The sequence below is a fragment of the Lithobates pipiens genome, unplaced genomic scaffold (assembly GCF_037356315.1).
Source record: "Lithobates pipiens isolate NorthernLeopardFrog02 unplaced genomic scaffold, aLitPip1_a1.2 Scaffold_27, whole genome shotgun sequence".
Classification (NCBI taxonomy): Eukaryota; Metazoa; Chordata; class Amphibia; order Anura; family Ranidae; genus Lithobates; species Lithobates pipiens.
Window position 1 is genome coordinate 225,754,339 of NW_027507788.1, and position 20,564 is coordinate 225,774,902.

General features: G+C 45.8%; 1 protein-coding gene across 1 annotated transcript in view; it reads right to left on the reverse strand.

The window, feature by feature from the left end:
- Positions 1 to 388: 388 nt before the first annotated feature.
- The window catches only part of LOC143934579 (uromodulin-like), a 54,062-nt gene continuing 33,886 nt past the window's right edge, over positions 389 to 20,564 (reverse strand). Inside the window, exons 7-10 of the mRNA XM_077458319.1 lie at positions 8,126 to 8,282; positions 5,088 to 5,160; positions 4,543 to 4,581; positions 389 to 661 (exon numbers count right to left, since the gene is read on the reverse strand). Coding sequence (XP_077314445.1) covers positions 597 to 661; positions 4,543 to 4,581; positions 5,088 to 5,160; positions 8,126 to 8,282 — 334 coding nt within the window. The 3' untranslated portion in view covers positions 389 to 596. The remainder of the gene's footprint in view (positions 662 to 4,542; positions 4,582 to 5,087; positions 5,161 to 8,125; positions 8,283 to 20,564) is intronic.

A 20,564-nucleotide genomic window follows, 5' to 3' on the forward strand; every position in this document is an offset into this window, starting at 1 on the left:
CCTGCACAGTGTCCTGACCTCAACCCGATAGAACACCTATGGGATGAATTAGAGCGGAGACTGTGAGCCAGGTCTTCTAGTCCAACATCAGTGCCTGACCTCACAAATGCTCTTCTGGAAGAATGGTCAAACATTCCCATAGACCAGGGGTCTCAAACTGGTGGCCCTCCAGCTCCTGCGGAACTACAAGTCCCATCACGACTTTAGGGAGTCATGCTTGTAACTGTCAGCCTTTGCTAGGCCTTATTGGACTTATAGTTTCGCAACAGCTGGAGGGCCACCAGTTTGAGACCCCCTGCCTTAGACACACTTGTGGACGGCCTTCCCAGAAGAGTTGAAGCTGTTATAGCTGCAAAGGGCGGGGCCAACTCCATATTGAACCCTACAGGCTAAGACTGGGATGCCACTAAAGTTCATGTATGTGTAAAGGCAGGTGTCCCAATACTTTTGGTAATATAGTGTATAATGCAGCCAACACCATACACAGAAAAAAGAACTAGATAGAGGATTCCTTCATAACTTCTCTCCGCTGAGAGCATTGGGGGTGACGATGTGACAAAGTCTCATGGTGCCGGGATGGTCGGTCCCAGGAGAGGTTACGTCAACTTCATCAAGATCCAGGAGAAGATCAGAGCAGACAAAGTCCAAGGCATGGAGAAACCTGGAACAACACACAAGAGATATTAGGAATGGAGCGGGAAGGGCTTCATCTTCCTATGGAAGATCTTCTGTTCATTTAAAAATTATAATTGTAGTTGCAATCTAATGAAAACTTCACACCAGATGGTGACATTGTGAGAATCGAAAGTTTATGTCCAACCAAAATTATTTTATTTTAAATGTTTGTATAGTGTGGCAATAAAATGAAAACCCCTGTGAACTTAAAGTGGTTGTAAACCCTTACAACACACTTTGACCTACAGGTAAGCCTAGATTAAGGCTTACCTGTAGGTCCAAGAAATATCTCCTAAACCTACACGGTTTAGGAGATATTTGCCGAAAGACAGGCGCCGTAGACAGCGGCGCGCAGGTCACTGAGCGTGCCGTGGTCAACGGCGATATGCCACGAGTAGCGGCTCCCATGCGCATGCGCAGGAGTGACGTCATCTCGGCTTCGCCGAATGACCGCGGCGGAGTAGCGAGACCCCACCGAGAAGATGGATGCGCCAGACTACAGGGGACATCGGTGACTGTGTCAGGTAAGTGACACATAATAGACTACTATGCGATGCGATGCGATGCGATGCGATGTGATGCGATGCATAGTAGCCCATTATGCTTTACCTTTGCAGGGAATGAAAGAGGAAGTAACACCCATCAGGGTTTACTTCCTCTTTAACTGCTACTGGGCATCACTGGCGAGATTTACCCTCATTAACTATTAAGGTGACAATAGTTTTACCAAATGGGAAGTGAGGGGAAATCTGAAACAAGGATACAGAGAGCAATAAAAAAAAACTAAAAAAATTTGACAGGGCTTTTAGTCTTCCGCTACTCTACTTTTCTTTTTTCTGTTTGTGTTGCTGTTGTAGATTTGCTCTCACTTCCTCTCTGGTGAAAGCGTTGTCACTGGGACAGGAAGTGAGGGAAAATGTCTCTAACATGTCCCAAGTTAGAAATAAAAGACCCAAATTTTTTTTTAGCCTTTCTTTTGCCCCGTACACACGAGCGGATTTTCCGTTGGAAAAAAACTTGGATGATTTTTCCGACGGAATTCCGCCCAAGCTTGCCTTGCATACACACGATCACACAAACGTTCTCTGAACTTTCGACCGTCAAGAACGCAATGACGTACAACACTACGACGAGCCGAGAAAAAGAAGTTCAATGCTTCCGAGCATGCGTCCAATTGTTTCCGAGCATGCGTAGGAATTTTGCGCGTCGAATTTTTTGCGCTTGCGATCGGAATTTCCGATGAAAACTTTTTCCGACCGAAAAAATTGAGAACCTGCTCTCAATCTTTTGCTGGCGGGAATTCGGCCAGCTAAAGTTCGATGGAGCGTACACACGGTCGCATTTTCCGACCAAAAGCTCTCATCTCTCTTTTGCTGGACGAATTTCCGATTGTGTGTACGGGGCATTACTCTTTCCACTTTCCATGTACAATTTAATGGAGAGATCCCCTCCACTTTAGTTGGTCACAAAGGAAATGAAAGGGAAATCTGTTCATTGGGGTCACAGAGAGCAAATCGTCCCCCCAAAAAAATCATACAGGATATACATCTAGGATGTTGGTGTCACAGTATTATGCATTTTCTACAGTCAGCACAGCAGAAGCAGTTTGCTTTCGGACTGTCTCTCTCTAAATGAAAGTTTCGGCCAGTGCTTTCAACTTAATGCTTTTGTAATAAAACTAATATCGATAAATATTTTGATAATTACTGAATGTATGCATAGAAATATATGGATGGATAACAACCAGTCATTGTTAGATTTAGGAAGTCGAAATGGGGCAAGATGGTAAATTTTTTATTAAAAGTTTATTATTTTGTGACCAGTAACAGGAATCTGCAAAGGGTGAAAAGAAGACACTATTTTCGCTTCACTGTTACCCGTCATAAACAATTGGAGATTTTTGTTCAAGCTGAATTCCGGATGTAAAAATTTAAAATTTTTGCAGCTCTGATATCATTCACAAATTGATATTTATTATTGTTACTATTATTAATATTATTATTTGTGGTCGTAGTAGTATTTTATTAATTTTAATTAGCCAGTCCGGCTCCAGAGCATTTCAATTTTTTATTTTTCCAAAATCGTAATCTTTGGCAATAAAATTACTTAAACCCCCCCCAGGAACATTATATATTTTTCTGAAAGCAGAGGCCCTGTAGAATAAAAAGGTGATAGTTGCAATTATTTGTGTCACATGATATTTACGCAACTGTTTATTAACGCAGGTCTCAGGACCCACTAACAGGTCAGATTTTAACCACTTGCTTACTGGGCACTTAAACCCCCCTCCTGCCCAGACCAATTTTCAGCTTTCAGCGCTGACGCACTTTGAATGACAATTACGCGGTCATACAACACTGTACCCAAATGAAATTTTTATCATTTTTTTCCCCACAAATAGAGCTTTCTTTTGGTGGTATTTAATTACAGCTCAGAGTTTTATTGTTTGCTAAACAAACAAAAAAAGATGCAAAAAAAAAAAAAAATCATGTTTAATAGTTTGTTATAAAATTTTGCAAACAGGTCATTTTTCTCCTTCATTGAAGTGTGCTGATGAGGCGGCACTGGTGGGTACTGATAGGCTGCACTGGTGGGCACTGATAGGCATAGTTAAGGTGGCACCAATAGGCACAGATAAGGTAGTACTGATGGGCACAGATAAGGTAGCGCAGTTCTCTTCTTTTTCTTTGTTTTTATATGTATATTTCACTTTGGGTATATATCAGAATTGCTGCATCACACATTTTCGTTTAGTATACACTGTAGCGTAGATTTCCTCTTCCTTTTTTCACAGATAAGGTAGTACTGATGGGCACAGATAAGGCGGCACTGATGGGCACAGATGGGCACAGATAAGATGGCACGGATGGGTGGCACGAATAGGTGGCATGGATGGGTGGCACTAAGGGGCACTGATAGGTACCACTGATAGATGGGACTGACGGGCACTGATAGGTGGCACTGATAGGTGGCTCTGATAGGTGGCACTGCTGGGCACTGATGGGCGGCACTGATGGGCACTGGTAGATGACACTGATGGGCACAGATGTGTGGCACTGGGGTGCAGCACCGTTGTTGAAGGCAGATTGCGGGCACTGATGGGTGGCACTGTGGGCACTGATGGGTGGCACTGTGGGCACTGCTGGGTGGCACTATGGGCACTGCTGGGTGGCACTGACGGGGGCACTTATTTATTGATGAGGTGGCACTGGCAGGGGGCAGGTGGGCACTGGCAGGGCTGGCCGTGATCGGGACTGATGTCCCGATCACGGCTGCCGGTGATCGGCTCTTTTTTTTTCTCCTCGCGCTGTCAGCGCGAGGAGGAATAATAGCCGATTACCGGCTCCGTTGTATCACATGATCAGCTGTCATTGGCTGACAGCTGATCACGTGGTAAGGGGTCGGGATCGACCCCTTGCTCGGATCCGTGATCAGGCGAGTCTCATAGACTAGGGGCGCGCAGGCCGCTCGTGCACGGGACGACGTCAATAGACGTAGTCCCGGCAAAGGAGGTCCGCGCTGTAGCCGTCATTCGGCTATAGCGCGGATCTCAACTGGTTAAGTATTACCTTGGGGGAGATTCAGACTAGAATACGGCAATCACAGAGCAGCAAATGATAATATCACCTGTGATGTATTTCAGTTATCTTGCAAGCCTGGCCTGTTAGCGGGTCCTGAGGGTTTGAGAACTACTGCTTTAAAAGCATTTACAGCTCATCACTTTAAAGTTAACTAGGAGCTTTTGTGCTAGAATTATTGTTCTCACTCTGACATTTGCGGCGATATGTCACACGTATAGTGCGACTGTGGATTATATGCGCGCACACACCCCGGGCTTGCGTTTGTGTTTGTAAGAGTTTTACTTACCGCTGGCAGAACTGGTTCTAAAATTGTAATCATAATCAGCTGGAATTAAAGAGAAACATATCTGTTAATTGGAGAACTCAACTGGACTGATACTCATTATTCTGGACATATCGTATGATATTCACATTCACTGTAGGCTGAAATAATTGTGTAGTGATCACCATAGAAGTTAAAGTGTTTGTAATTAATAATAGGCAATTAGCTCCCTTTTGGGTAAATATACGGGTCACATAAAGCAATACATTTTTTTTTTATAACGGTGAAGGGTTAGAACCTCTGCAGGCTTCTTTTGCTTTTTCCCCTCTGGGACATTTCTCTTTACTTCCTGGTTAGGTGACAGGTGTCAGACAAAACAGGAAGTGGGGGGGGGACCCCCTAAAGTGAACAAAGACAGCAGTTAATACTTGTCAGAAGCTTTAACCCTATTCCCATATTATCCAAAACAAAACAATTTTTTTTTTCTTCCTGGAGTTGGGCCATAATCTCTGTGACTGAAGGAACATGTAAAATTATTGTAATAAAGCTGCGAACTGGAGATGACTTACCTGCATCCAAAAATATACTGGCTCTTCCTGCAATTGGTTGGGTGATTTGTGATCTGGATTGAGAGCTGCAATTCTGTAAGGAAATAAAAGAAATTCAACAGAAATTCCACTCAAGTGAAATTGATGAACTGCAAATTGTTTCCAAGAAACACCCCAGCTATGCTAAAGTCACATCGTCCCCTTCATGTTCCTCTATCTGTGTTATCCCCACAATGGAAACAGTGGAGAATGCGGGCACAGACACCAGATTCGTTCATCACTCCAATGGTGAGACTTCCCTGGAATAGTTTGCATTTCCCCTCCACATTGGTTTCAGTCTCTCTAAACCATATTCCCCAATCACCTATTTATTCTACATTGTATGACTTCATGTTCCTCTATCTGTGTCATCCTTACAATGGAAACAGTGGAGAATGCGGGCACACCAGGTTCTTTCATCACACCAATGGTGGGATTTCCCTGGAATAGATTGCATTTCCCCTGCACATTGGGGAATATGGTTTAGAGAGACGGAAACCAACGTGGAGGGGAAATGCAATTTATTCCAGGGAAATCCCACCATTGGAGTGATGGAAGAACCTGGTGCGCCCGCATTCTCCACTGTTTCCAGGATAACAGGAAACAAAAAACAAACCCTGATTATAAAATACTTACCTTAGATTGATGCCCTGGATCAGCGTCGGCCCTCCAAGTACAGCAGGGACATCTTCCACTGGAGTTACTTCCGGGTTCACGGCTCTGGCGCTGTGATTGGCCAGAGCCGCAATGACGTCACTCCAGCGCATGCCGGTCATGACACAACTCCTGAAGGAACAGAACCGTTGTCTCCTGACGTTGACGTCGGCAGCAGCGCATATACTGAATATCTGCTAAACTGTGTGTACGTTTAGCAGATATTCAAGGTGCCTACAGGTAAGCCTTATTATAGGCTCACCTGTAGGTAAAAGTACTAATTCATTTGTGTGTTATCTAGGCATTGTTTACATTTATGGTAGTATTTGCATTATTTCTAATTTTGCACCTTGCATACTATATAAAAGCACACAATTTTCACAGAGCTGCTAATTATACAAGTATTTCATATTCCCCAATTACCTGTTTATTCAAAATTGTATTGGGGCAGCATGACACCATCAATTTTCTTTGTTAGGGATGAACATGATAACATCAATTGTCTTTGTTAGGGATTAAATTGGGTTTGGGCCGAACCCAAGCTCACCCCTAGTCTGGCTGCAGCAGATGGGCAGAACTGTGAACTCAGGTGAAGGTATCCTAATACCAGAAGCCAACATATGATTTCATTTTCCAGTTTTGTGTGGAGTTGACCATTAATCACTTGCTGATCGTGCTACACTACCACGTCTATTGACGTCCTCCCAGAACCGTTTCTCACCCCCTCGTGCACCCACTGTGGCATGCACCCCGCGTGCTTTGTGATCGCTGCGTCCTTCGCATTTTGTCACATATCCTGTCATCACCCGATGATGGCACATCTGACAAAACATGTAGGGTGGAGCCATCACAGGCATACGTTACAATGCATGCTAGCTGGATGGTGGCCATTTTTGATGCTGGCAACTAGGATTGTCCCAATACTGATACTAGTATCGGTATCAGTGCCAATAGCGAGCATTAGCAGGAGTACTCCTGCAAATGCTCCCGATGCCTAGTCCGAAACCTGGACACTCGGGGATGAACGTTGCGGTGCTGCTTCTGATCCACCCCCTCATGTGGCTTTCAGCTGCTTTATTGAAAGCCACACAGGGAGATTGGTGATTATAACTTCCCCCCGCCACCGCACCGATCATCCCTGAGTTTCCCCTGTATCCTCCTCCAGCTCCCCTCTCTGACCTCCTCTGTGCTCCTCCGTGGGCTCCTCTGGTCCCCCCTGTCCTTCTCCGGTCCCCCTCTGTGTGCTCCTCCAGTCCCCCCTATCCTCCTCCGCCACCCCCCCCCCCATCCATCTCCGCCCTCACCTGTCCCAGATCTTTCAGGATGGAGAAAGGAGGAGGAGGCAGGTATATATGTAATTTGCTGGCTCCTTCCTTTTCTGTATGGACAGATTCAGTGATCGTCCTTCTCCGGTCCCCCTCTGTGTGCTCCTCTAGTCCCCCCTATCCTCCTCTGCCACTCCCATCCATCTCCACCCTCACCTGTCCCAGATCTTTCCGGATGGATGAGGGAGCAGGTATATATGTAATTTGCTGGCTCCTTCCTTTTCTGTATGGACAAAGTCAGTGATCGTCCTTCTCCGGTCCCCCTCTGTGTGCTCCTCCCGTCCCCCCTATCCTCCTCTGCCACTCCCATCCATCTCCACCCTCACCTGTCCCAGATCTTTCAGGATGGAGGAGGGAGCAGGTATATATGTAATTTGTAATCTGTCCATTCATAACTGAGCATTGTAAACTTGTGTTTACGATGCCTCAGTTTATGAATCCTGTCCATTCATGTTCAGTACAGCTGAGTCTGCTGAGAAAGGGACTGGGGAATCTTTATCATTAAAATAAAATAAAAAACAACTGACACAGTCCACGCAGTCCAGTCATCAGTGCCACCTATCAGTGCCCATCAGTGCTGTATATTAGTGCCACTGTCACATGACATTAAAAAAAGTATTGGTAATCGGTATCTGCGAGTACTTGAAAAAAGTATCGGTACTTGTACTCGGTCTTAAAAAAGTGGTATCCGGACAACCCTACTGGAAACACTGGGATTTCTTTATGTGCAGTGCTGTTTTTAACTATCTAAACGGAGTAAGTGCAATTTTAGCAAATAAAGTTTTTAATCGTTGGTTTTACGCTATGGTTTTACTCAGAAACATGACTCTAGGATCATTGTGTGTACATACAGTCAGGCCACTGAAATCTGGTCACCAGGAGGAAGAGCGGATTGTTTTAGTTACTTCATTATTTGGACCACCAAAGTTCCAGTGGGCCAGTTAGACAGCTGACTGTTTGCCCGTATGGCTAAAGTAGCCCTGACCTCTTCTTCAGGCGCAGAAATCACAGATCATCCTCTATATGTATGTTGAGTCTTACCGTGATACAATTACTAATGCAGAGTACAACTTTGGCATAGAGATAGGCGGTGTAAGAACCGCTAATCCGGAAGACTTTCATAGCAAACCGAGATTCAGCGCCGACTCCGTTGCTTTTCACTGTTAGATCATCAGCAGATATATTGCCAGATGGACACCTGGATACAGAAAACCTTTCATCAGCTTTCAGTTACTTGAATTTAAAGATTGGAACACAATACTGGCACATACTACTAGAGCTGAAAATTATATGGGCTGCATTCACTGCATATACAGTATGTCATGGTTATGCAGTGATCTTCCTCTGGTTGCTTACCTCCCCTCATGTGTTCTGACTAAGAGGCCAGCCACTTCCACCTGGTGGTTTTTATAACCTCTCCTCTAAGCATGGCTCCACCCCAGGCCCTATCAGGGAAGCCTATATTAACCTGTGCACTGCAAACCAGTGGTGCTGATCAACCATTGTGTATTCATTGTGTGTTTGGCTTCCTGTTTCCTGCTTGCCGTGTGCTCTTCGTTTGTCTCTGTTACCAACCTTGGCGTGTTCTCAATGATTCCTGTCTGCTTGTGACCTTGACCTTTTGCTTGTCCCTGACCATTCCTGTCTGCCTGTGACCCTGAACCTTTGGCGTGTACTCTGATGTTCCTGTCTGCTAGTTGCCCTGACCTCTGCCATATTCCCTTACTATTCTTGTCATTCCAGCCTGCTGCTTCCTTCTCCTGTAGTCTACTGTGAGCGTGAGCTGTGAGACCCTGGGGGCCATGACCTGGAGCCAGACTGCAGCCAAGTCCATCCTCACCACTGGAGGCTCTGGCGAACACCCGCTGGCTCTTAGACTCCACGCCCTGGGGAATCTATGCTCCAGCTCCCATTGGGTACTGTGCTAGTGATCCTGTAGACCTGTGTCCTGAATCTCCCTGGGTACAATCCGCAGCAGTCATTCCTAAGGTCCACTACCTAGCGGTGCACTTCCGACTCCTACGGAGTGCATCTGTCACCTGGTCTCAGGTGACCTGACACAGTATATTTTATAGCTGAACAGTACATGGCATGTGTTTATTATATTGTATAAATTATAGTTGAAAATATATAGCATATGTTCATTATGTTATATATTTTCTGATATGTGGGGGGGGGTTCACTCAAGGCCTCAGACTCAGACCTCTTGCATAGTCCCTTAACATTTGTACCATTTACAGCTTGATCTGCACATTTGCAGTTCCCTGCTGCTCCGGCCCCCCAGGATTACACCCTCTGGCTGCTCCTCTGCAGCCTCAAATACTCCTGGGGAGACCTTATATTATAAAGACTATGTACACCAGCACACACATGCTGGTCTCTGATAAGACCCGGAGACAGGGGCAGAGGGTTTTTTTTTTCCCTCCCAAAGCTATTTGGAGCCTCTGGACTCCAGACCCAGATCAAGGAATTACAAAACCAGGACAAAACTAAAGACACAGCTTTCTCCCCTTGGAACCCTGGAGCCCCTCGCTCTGCATCCATAAGAACAGGGTAAGCTTCTCTAAAGAGTAGGGTTTTCAGGGATAGTCTAAAAGTGGACAGAGTTGAGGATAGTCAGATGAATTTGAGTAGGGAATTCCAGAGGATGGGAGAGGCTTGGGAGAAGTCCTGGGGGTTGGGTCAAACATGGGAGAAGATGACAAGGGAGCTAGCTTGGAAGATCTTGGGAGGAACAAAGAAATAATTTAGTTGGTTTTTGTGGTGTCTTGTTTTGACTCCTCTTTTCTAAAATTGGTCTCCCCTGCAGAGCTAACATGCCTACTTATTTAAAGAAACCCACTTTATTGATAGAAACCCAGCTGCGTGCCCCCCGGGCCATGTGCTCTCCCATAAAGGTGGTCTAGCTTTATACTATGATGGGTGGGGTAGTATTTGTCGATCAGGAGTTAATAAAAGACACATGGCTAGCAGAGCAAACTTTTCACACCAAAATCAAACTACAAGTGGGGCAAGAGGGCAGAGTTGTAAAGATGAAGGTAAGCCTATAATTTGGATAATAAAATAAAGAACAAAATAAATATAATAATGTGGACCGGGCTACAGATGGTGAAAGAAGCAGTATAGATCCATAGATTGCCTATAGATGCATTGATCAGTCAGCTTCAGTTTGAAATGTGCAAGCAGGTGCCTCCAAGAGGCTTCTAAAGCGTTAAAAGTTTTCTTCTACTGCATTCCTAATCTGAGGTTAATAAGGTCAACTATATTTACATATGTGTTAAAGGTTGACCTGCTGAGCTGGTGGTTTCTAGGAAAGGAAGAGTTAATGCTGCTGATTGGGTTTTCCTGCTCCTTTTAGGAAAATTACCACCCCCTGTCCATATAAACAGAGGCTCATTAGTGCCCTGGGAGGGAAGAGGGAAAGACTGCCAAAATGTAGCCATTAACCTGTCAGTCTGTGCCCCTTTGTGGGAGCCCAGTCGGGGTTCCCAATGGAGTCTGGAATCTACAGCCAGGGCCGTCTTTACCGCAGGGCAAACAGGGCATCTGCCCAGGGCCCCGTCATTGTTGGGGGGGGGGCCCAAAGCAACTGTCAATGGAGCCTGTGCTGCCCGCTGGCTTTTTTTCTGCCGGAGTTCCTCCACCTCCAAAATCCTGAGCTGCCCGATATGGACACTTGTAAATACAGGATTACTGCTTCTGTATTTACAAGTGACATCGCTCTCCACCCAGCGGCCGTTCGCATCCCTCCCTGCTCTGCAAGACGTATCCATGATCTCTGAGAGAGCAGAGAAAACAGAGGAGGGAGGGGATTGATGCCAGAGGAGTGCTGTGTATTGACAAGGGTGAGCTCCAAACTGGAATTTGGGGAGAGAAGTGTTCTGTACCTGGGGACAGGGGACTTGCATGTACACAACACACCCCTAAATTCTGCACTCCCTACACAGATCACCCTTAAATACTGCACTCTGTACACAGCTCACCCTTAAATCCTGCACTCCGTGCACAGCTTACCCCTAAACCCTGCACTCCATACACAGCTCACCCCAAAATCCTGCTACCTGTACACAGCTCACCCCTAAATCCTGCTCCCCGTACACAGCTCACCCCTAAATCCTGCTCTCCGTACACAGCTCACCCCTAAATCCTGCACTCTGTACACAGCTCACCCCTAAATCCTGCACTCTGTACACATCTCACCCCTAAACCCTGTACTCTGAACACAGATTGCCCCTCAATCCTGCACTTTGTACACAGATCACCCCTCAATCCTGCACTCTGTACACAGATCACCCCTTAATCTTGCACTCTGTACACAGATCACCCCTCAATATTGCACTCTGTATACAGATCCCACCTCAATCCTGCACTCTGTACACAGATCCCACCTCAATCCTGCACTCTGTACACAGCTCATCCCTCAATCCTGCACTCTGTACACAGCTCACCCCTAAATCCTGCTCTCTGTACACAGCTCACTCCTAAATCTTGCCATCTGTCCATAGCACACCCCTAACCCTGCACTCTGTATGTAGCTCAACCTGCCACACTGCTCTACTGCAGGGGGCCTAACTAGTCATTTATTTCTGGCAGCCTGTCCTCAGGGATGCTGCTCCTATTGGGATTTGCTCCTAGCTGCACTCAGTTAACCTTCATAGCTGTGTGTTCTCTGCTCATTGCTAATAGCAAGTTCTAGGATTTTTCTGTCTATTAGCAGGTCCCCTCATCTCTCCAGTCCATGGTGTGCAGGCAGCGAGGAGATGATGTGCTGTAACCTTCAGCAACCAATCAGTGAGCTGTATTGTTGTGCTGTGACCTCTAGCAACCAATAAATAAATAGTAATAGTGCACAGTAACCTCTAGCCAGGGCCGTCTTTAATATAGATTGGACCCTGGGCAAAATTTTTCTTGCCCCCCCCCCCCCCCCAAGCAATTTCCCTCTCCACCTACTCTGAGACATACAATAAATAGCAGCTTGACTTAAAATCAATTTTCCGTATCAGATCAGGCAGCAATTGCGATTGGTTGCCAGCAGTTACATCATATCATTACTGCTTAGTGACTGGTTGCTAGAGGTGACAGCACACATTACGGCTCACTGATTAGTTGCTAGAGGTTACAGCACATCACCTCCTCACTGCAGGGGGGGCATGATATACATAGGAATGCCGCCTTTATTTACATATCAATACCACCAGCCACAGCTCTTGTCACCGCTATTTACATACGAATGCCGATTATTTACATGTAAACACAGGGTCTGCAGGTCAGTCATCTGCACACAACAATAGGGCAGAGCTGGGCAGCATTAGTACCAGCACTTCACACTGAGATATTGGGACAAAGCACAGGAATAAAACTTCAAGGGACAAGGTTATTTAAACCTGCATAGTTGGCAAGTATGAGGCAGTTGTTTTGGGCCCCACAACAATGACAGGGCCCAGGGCAGATGCCCCTTTTGCCCTGCCTTAAAGACGGCCCTGCCTCTAGCAATCAGTGAGCGGTAAGCATGTAACCTCTAGCAACCAATCAGTGAACAGTGAAGATGTGCAGTAGCTTATAGCAACCAATCAGTTAGCAGAAATGATGTGCTGTAACCTCTAGCAACTAATCAATGAGTCGTAATGGTTGCTGGACTTACTGCCTTTTGTGGATTATTACCAACTCCTGGACTCTAAAGGGATTATTGGTACCTCTTGTGGATTTACTGCCTGTTATGGTCTCTTGCATTGAGAATGACTGCGTATGGACTATGGTATGACTACCTCGTGGAGCACTATTCGGGGGCACTAGAGGAGGAGCACTCTTTCTTTGTACAGGAAAGAGTGCGGGAGATGTCTTTTAGAACTGTCTGTCGTTGCCTTTAATTACTTCAGTAAAAGATTTATATCGTTCATCAAAATTGCTTGGTTTGAAGTTTCTCAAGGGGTGTATGTAAGGTGTATCAAAATAACAGGGTTTACATCAGGGGATTGGAGAGGCTAGAGAAGATACAGTACAGAGTTTAACGAGATGAATGCTGTCCAGAGAAGGCAATATATCTGTTGCTAATGACTAACGTATTCAACGCTACCCCCATAGGAGTGGATGCATTTAGCAGGTTCTTTCCCTACACTGTACAGAGGCAGCCTATCAGGAACAGAGGTCAGGCTTGGAGGCCAGTAGCTATTGCAGTAATGGAACTCCCACCAACCAGCAGGCTAGGCATACAAGCAGGTCACTCTGGCGGATGACGTGGGCTCATCTCAGGTGTGGAGTCTAAGCACTAACTGGTGTCCTCTAGAGCTCCTGATGGTGGAGATGGGTTTTGCTGCGTGTTAGTGCCAGGTTGTGGTCCTTAGGATGGCCCCACCAGGAGGTGAGCAAGCCAGGGTCCAGTAGCAGATATACAGTAGCAGGTAGGGATCAAGCAGAAGGGTAGTCAGTAAACAAGTCAAGGGTAGGTAATAAGTGGTTTCAAGTTGGGATTAGGCAGAAACGTAGTCGATAGATATTGGCTGGAGAGAGCACAATAATCTGACAAAGAGGAAGTGACGGGGCTTAAATCAGGACGTTCATGAGAGGAGCAAAGAGTTCAAGGTTCAGCAAAAGGCAAGACACAAAGCAGGGTTGTCCAATGGATCAGACAAGGTGCTGGCCAGTGTCAGGTCACCTTGAGGCAAGGTGACAGATGCACACCATAGGGATCAGGAGTGCACCGCAAGGTTGTGGACCCTATGGCTGACTGCTGCAGACGGGAGACAGATCCCACTGGGGTTAGAGCGTAAGATTCCCTGGAGAGCGGAGTCTAAGAGCCAGCAGGTGTTCACTAGCACCTCTAGTGGTGAGGATGGACTTGGCTGCAACTGGCTCCAGGTCGCGACCCCCAGTGTCCCCCCAGCTCACACCCACAGTAGGCAACAAGAGGATAGGGATAGTAAGGGACAAAGCCAAGGTCGGGGCCACAAGCAGACAGGAATAGTCAGGGACACGCCGAAAGGTCAGGATCACAGGCAAACAGGGATAGTCAAGGACACGCCAAAGTCGGTAACGGAACAACAGAAGAGCACACGGCAGGTAACAGGAAGCTAACACACAAAGGAATACACAATGGTTGATCAGCCCTGTTGGCTTGCAGTGCACAGGTTAATATAAGGTTCCCTGATAGGGCCTGGGGTGGAGCCATGCTTAGAGGAGAGGTTATAAAAACCACTAGGTGGAAGTGGCTGGCCTCTTAGTCTGAACACATGAGGGAAGGTAAGCAAACACAGGAAGATCACTGCATAACCATGACAGCCAGCATCTCATGTAGTTCAGCGAGAAGAGTCATTGCCAGACCCAGCAGAGGTCCCAGGTTCAGGTCCAAGCCCTTACACAGCCAGGCACAAAGCAACAGTCCATTCAGTGTGTTTGCTTGTAGAACTTGTAGCAAGATAGGGTCTGGGGTGGTATGGGATACTCCAAATACATAAGCACACTCTTTAGGAAAAAATGGCACAGTCTATATCTCACAGCTGGGTACTGTAAGGTAATTGTTAGGATAATGCTGTCTGTAATCTCACAGTGAGGACAGTGAGGTAGTTTTCAGCACAAGTAAAAGTAGACTGCAGCACTGATAATTATGAGGTCTCCCTCACCAATGACTAGGGAAGGTTTGTAGTAAGGATCCCTAGGGAGAGGAACTATTTGGTCCAGCTACCCCAATAGTACACAGTCACAAGGATCTTGTAATAAAGTCAGTACCCATGAGGCCAGGGGAGCCCAATCAGCTTTTTTCATATACCTTCTAGTGAGGCTGTGCAAGTGAAGCTGAAGTCTTGGGGTGTCAGGGATTCTCTCAGGTGTAGGCCCTCGGAGGGACCTCAATCAACATCTTGAACATCTTGAATCAGTAGAATTTCTGTAGGGAGGGGTAGCCACCACCACCCAGACCGGTTGAATCCGTCAGGAAGACCCTGCTGTTCTAAAGCTCAGACTATTTATTAGTACCTTCAGTCATTTACTGGGCACACCTCCCCAGGTATTGGCTGAAGCACAAGAAATATTCAAGCTGCTCATTTGACTTTCCCACCCACCGTGTTCTATAGGCCTCTAGAATGCAGGGGGAAACAATCAAACCTGCAGCCTGTGACATTTAGAATAGCCCAAAGCAATCAAAATCTGCTCCAGTGATTACAGAGGAGCCCAAAAAATAACTGGATTTACCCAACATCCTAGCAACCTATCTAGAAGGGTTCTACACGTATTTATGTCACTTGCTGAAACGTCCTGTGGGTGGAACTGCACTTGCTAATGCCTATACACTAAGCAGGAGTTTTTTGGACATGTGAAATCATAGTTAAGGTACAACTCCAGACTTAGCCCTTGTACACACGATCGGACATTCCGACGGAAAATGTCCGATCGGACCATGTTGTCGGATAATTCCGACCGTGTGTGGGCCCCATCCGACTGTTTCCGTCGGAATATCCGACAGACAAAATTTTAGACCTGGGCTATAAAATTTTCCGACAACATGATCCGATCGGACTTTGTCCGATCATGTGTAGAGAACTCCGATCGGACAAAGTGCCACGGATGCTCAGATCAAATTCCTAGACCAAAGCTATTGGCTACTAGCCTGAATGTAGTCCCGTCGTAACGAAATAACGTCATCACGTTATGAATGATCGGATTTTCCAACAACTTTGTCCAACCGTGTGTGTATGCAACACAACAATCCGACGGATTTTGTTGTCGGAATGTCCGACCGTGTGTACAAGGGCTAAGAAGCGAGTAGTAACTTACACTGTTAACTCTTTTGTTACCCATGGCCAACTTATTACTCTGTTAACTCTGTATGCCACAGAGCCTGTACCAGTCTCCACCAACACAACAATTCCTGTCATCTCACTCCCAGTGACACGTCCACCTGTTACTACTGGATACAGAAAACAAACTTCTACTGTAACTACATGCTTGTTCTTCTCCCAAGTTCTCACTACATCTCTATCTCCAGTGACTCATAGCTAAGTTCCTAGACACTCTGTGCTGCTAGGTTAGTTACATAGTTAGTCAGGTTGAAAAAAGAAACAAGTCCATCTAATTCAACCACAAAAAATAAATAATAATAATATCACACAATCCCATATACCCAATTCTATACCCACAGTTGATCCAGAGGAAGGCAAAAAACCCCAGCAGAGTATGATCCAATTTTCTAAAGCAGGGGAAAAAATTCCTTCCTGATCCACCGAGAGGCAATCGGATTTTCCCCGGATCAACTTTAGTTCCAGTATGTGGGGAGCCAGTTGCTAGTGAAGGGGCTAGGCCTACCACCTCTTCACTACAAGAGCGACCATCACCTTTGCCTGTCACCCATTCCCCGGCTGGTTGGTTGCCTTTAGCAAATTATACAAAAACGGTTGTCCCTAGCAATGGCAATATAGCTTACACTAGACAGCATCCTACATGCTGGACTTTACTGTATCTCCTCTAACGCTCTACTCCCCTGATGTAAGAACTGTTCTTTGATACACCATGCATGCACCCAGGGCCGGGACAAGGGGTGGGCAGGAGGGGCGGCTGCCACTGGCGCAATGGTTTATTGCAGGGGTAGGGGGCACCCTGACCCTAACCCTAAGGGAAAGGGGGGCGCAGTTTGGTATCTTTGCCCTGGGCGCTGGATGACCTTGTCCCGGCACTGCATGCACCCCTTGACAGACTTCAGACTAGGCAGATTAAAGGAACAACAAATATATTTACTGAAATATTTAAGGGTAACAAAGGAGAAGTTCTTAAACTGTATCTTCACACACATTCCTGTACAGAGTTCTCTAAGTGCTCATGAAGTAATCATACCTAATTTAGTAGCAAAGTTCATAAAGTAGTCAATAGTAGTAAATCCACAGAGGTAGCAAGTAATCCCTTAGCGTCCATGATTTGGTGGTAATTCCTTAAAAGGCTGTAAGTCCATGATTGCCACCTACTAGTCCATGTAGTCCTCAGGTTCCAAAACCTCCTAGGGAACCCCGACTCAACAAAGTGACAGCTACATCTTGGCAGTCTTTCCCAACCAACCTCCTGGGGCACTAGGTGAACCCCTTTTATATGGTATGATCTTCAGGAGGTGGTAACCTTCTGAGAAAGAGCGGAAAACCTGTCCAGCGGTGTTAACCCTTACTTCCCAGAGGCACTATCATAGCAGGTCGACCAAGAACAAAGGTTGCAGAAAGATAAATTGTAACATTTGGTCTTGTACCCAAACACAGATGACCTGAACCAGACATGAGTCAGTATAACAGAAAAAAAGCTTCAACCCTTCGGAAGCACCTACTTACAAACCAACCAGCCAGGAGTAGACATGTGCAAAAGGAAAAAATTTGTTTAGTTTCGTTTCGTTTTAATTCGTTAATTCATTCATTTCGTTTAGTTATATTCGTTAACTTCCTTAAATTCGTTTTCGGATTTCGTTTAGTTTTCTACCGAATTCAAAAAATCGGCCACATTCGAAAATATTTCAACCAAATTCGAAAATATTTCTACCGGATTTGAAATGATTTCAACATGATTCGATATTATTTCAACCGCATTTTAAATGATTTCAACATGATTCGATATTATTTCAACGGCATTCGAAAATATTTTGTGACCCGACTTTAGGGCCATGTATCTCAGGGTCACTTGGTGCTAGAAAATCCAAATTTAGATATGTTGTAGTGCTAGTACTATTATGTTTGCATACCAAATTTGGTGTTTCTACCTATAAGTGACCCTGAGATATGTGGCCCCAAAATCGGGTCGCAAAATGTCATTCTCTGCTGCAGAAAAGTACTTGACATATTGCCTATATCTATTGGACTATAAGATTTACTTTGAGCTGACCTTTTGAAAGTTTCATTAGATCTTTAAAGAATTACCGAATTCATTCGAATTCATTCATTATATTTCTTTCGTATTCGTTGTTATTCGTTCTTTTTTTATTCGGACATTCGGATGCATCCGAATGTCCGAATAAAAAAAGAACGAATAACAACGAATACGAAAGAAATATAACGAATGAATTTGAATGCAAAAAAAAATTCGGCCGAATTTCGATTCGTTATGAAACTAATTGCACAAGCCTAGCCAGGAGACGAGTAACATGACAGAGGTAATGGATGCTCTGGTAATGAAGGGGGCGTTATGCTTGGCCTCTTCACTAACTTCCCCACATGCTGGGACTGACACCACGACACACAGAGCACCTAGGGACCCAGCCTGGGAGTCATGAGAATTATGGAGTGGGGCCTCGGGAGGAGAACAAGCACAAAGTTATGGAAACGCGTGTTTCCTGTGTCCAGTAGTGACATATGGGACATTGTCAATGGGAGGGAGGTGAGGGGACTGCTGAGTTGATGGAGACTAGCATATGCTCTGTGGTACCGGTGGCAAACCTAGGGAGTGGTGTTCTCCAACAGAGGTTGTGTCCGAAGGCTTAGTATTAAGAGTATGAGAAGTTTGACCTCGGATTACAAAGTGTTAACTGTGCAAGTGTACTGCTCACTTCTAAGTGTGGAGTATCGCCTAATGCTGATTTTGCATGACCACGGCTCCTACCTATGGTTTAGATTAACAAATGCAGTTCCACAGTGTCCCCACTAGGGTGCCTTAAGCCCTGCCCACAAGTGGCTGGGAAAAACAATAGCATAGATGACATAGATTACCTGTGAAGGGAGAGAGCAGAGATGTTCAGATGAGACAGAGTGGAAGTGCCCACTTAATCAAAGAAACCCACTTTATTGAAAGAAACCCAGCCTATGCCACCCTAGCCATGTACCCCACAGCCACATATATTACTATATATATATACAGTATCTCACAAAAGTGAGTACGCTCATAACGTTTGTGTAAATCTTTTCTTCTCTCTTTTCATGTGACAACACTGAAGAAATGACACTTGTCTACAATGTAAAGTAGTGAGTGTACAGCTTGTATAACAGTGTAAATTTCCTGTCCCCTCAAAATAACTCAACACACATCCATTAATGTCTAAACCGCTGGCAACAAAAGTCAGTACACCCCTAAGTGAAAATCTCCAAATTGGGCCCAAAGTGTCAATATTTTGTGTGGCCGCCATTATTTTCCAGCACTGCCTTCACCCTCTTGGGCATGGAGGTCACCAGAGCTTCACAGGTCACCACTGGAGTCCTCTTCCCCTCCCCCATGATGACATCACAGAGCTGGTGGATGTTGGAGACCTTCCCCTCCTCCACCTTCCAAGTGAGGATGTCCCACAGATGATCAATAGGGTTTAGTTCTGGAGACATGCTTGGCCAGTCCATCATCTTTACCCTCAGCTTCTTTAGCAAGGCAGTGGTGGACCTGGAGGTATGTTTGGGGTCATTATCATCTTGGAATACTGATGGGAGGGGATCATGCTCTGCTTCAGTATGTCACAGTACATGTTGGCATTCATGGTCCCCTCAATGATCTGTAGCCCCCCAGTGCCGGCAGCACTCATGCAGCCCCCAGACCATGACACCCCCACCACCATGCCTGACTGTAGACAAGACACACTTGTCTTTGTCCTCCTCACCTGGTTGCCGCTTGTCACCATCTGACACCAAATACGTTTATCTTGGTCTCATCAGACCACAGGACATGGTTCCAGTAATCAATGTCCTTAGTCTGCTTGTCTTCAGCAAACTGTTTGTGGTCTTTCTTGTGCATCATCTTTAGAAAAGGCTTCCTTTTGGGATGACAGCCATAAAGACTAATTTGATGCAGTGTATGGCGTATGGTCTGAGCACTGACAGGCTGACCCCCCACCCCCTACAACCTCTGCAGCAATGCTGGCAGCACTCATACGTCTATTTCCCAAAGACAACCTCTGGATATGACGCTGAGCAGGTGACTTCAACTTCTCTGGTGGACCATGGCGAGGCCTGTTCTGAGTGGAACCTGTCCTGTTATACCGCTGTATGGTCTTGGCCACCGTGCTGCAGCTCAGTTTCAGGGTCTTGGCAATCTTCTTATAGCCTAGGCCATCTTTATGTAGAGCAACAATTCTTATCTTCAGATCCTCAGAGAGTTATTTGCCATGAGGTGCCATGTTGAACTTCCAGTGACCAGTACCGTATTTGCCCGCGTATAAGGCGGCTGGGCATATAAGACGACCCCCTTATCTTCCATTTTAAATGTTGGATTTGTGCTATACTTGCCGTATAAGACAACCCCCTTCCGACTAGTCTGTCAGCCTGCTGGATGTGCGGTAATGCTGTATGTTCAGTAGCGCTTTGTGCAACAGTTAACACTGTCTCACAGTATACATGCAGTATACCGCGCTAACCCAATCACAGTGAGCAATGTATTCTATTAATGAATACAAAGCCTGCTCGGATTGGCAGGGGCTGTAACATCATCAGCCTGCGCCTCTGACTCTCAAAGCCAATCAGAGCAGGCTACCGTTTGTAGCCTGCTCGGATTGGCAGAGGTGGTTACTCCAATCCGAGCAGGCTTTGTATTCACTAATAGAATACAT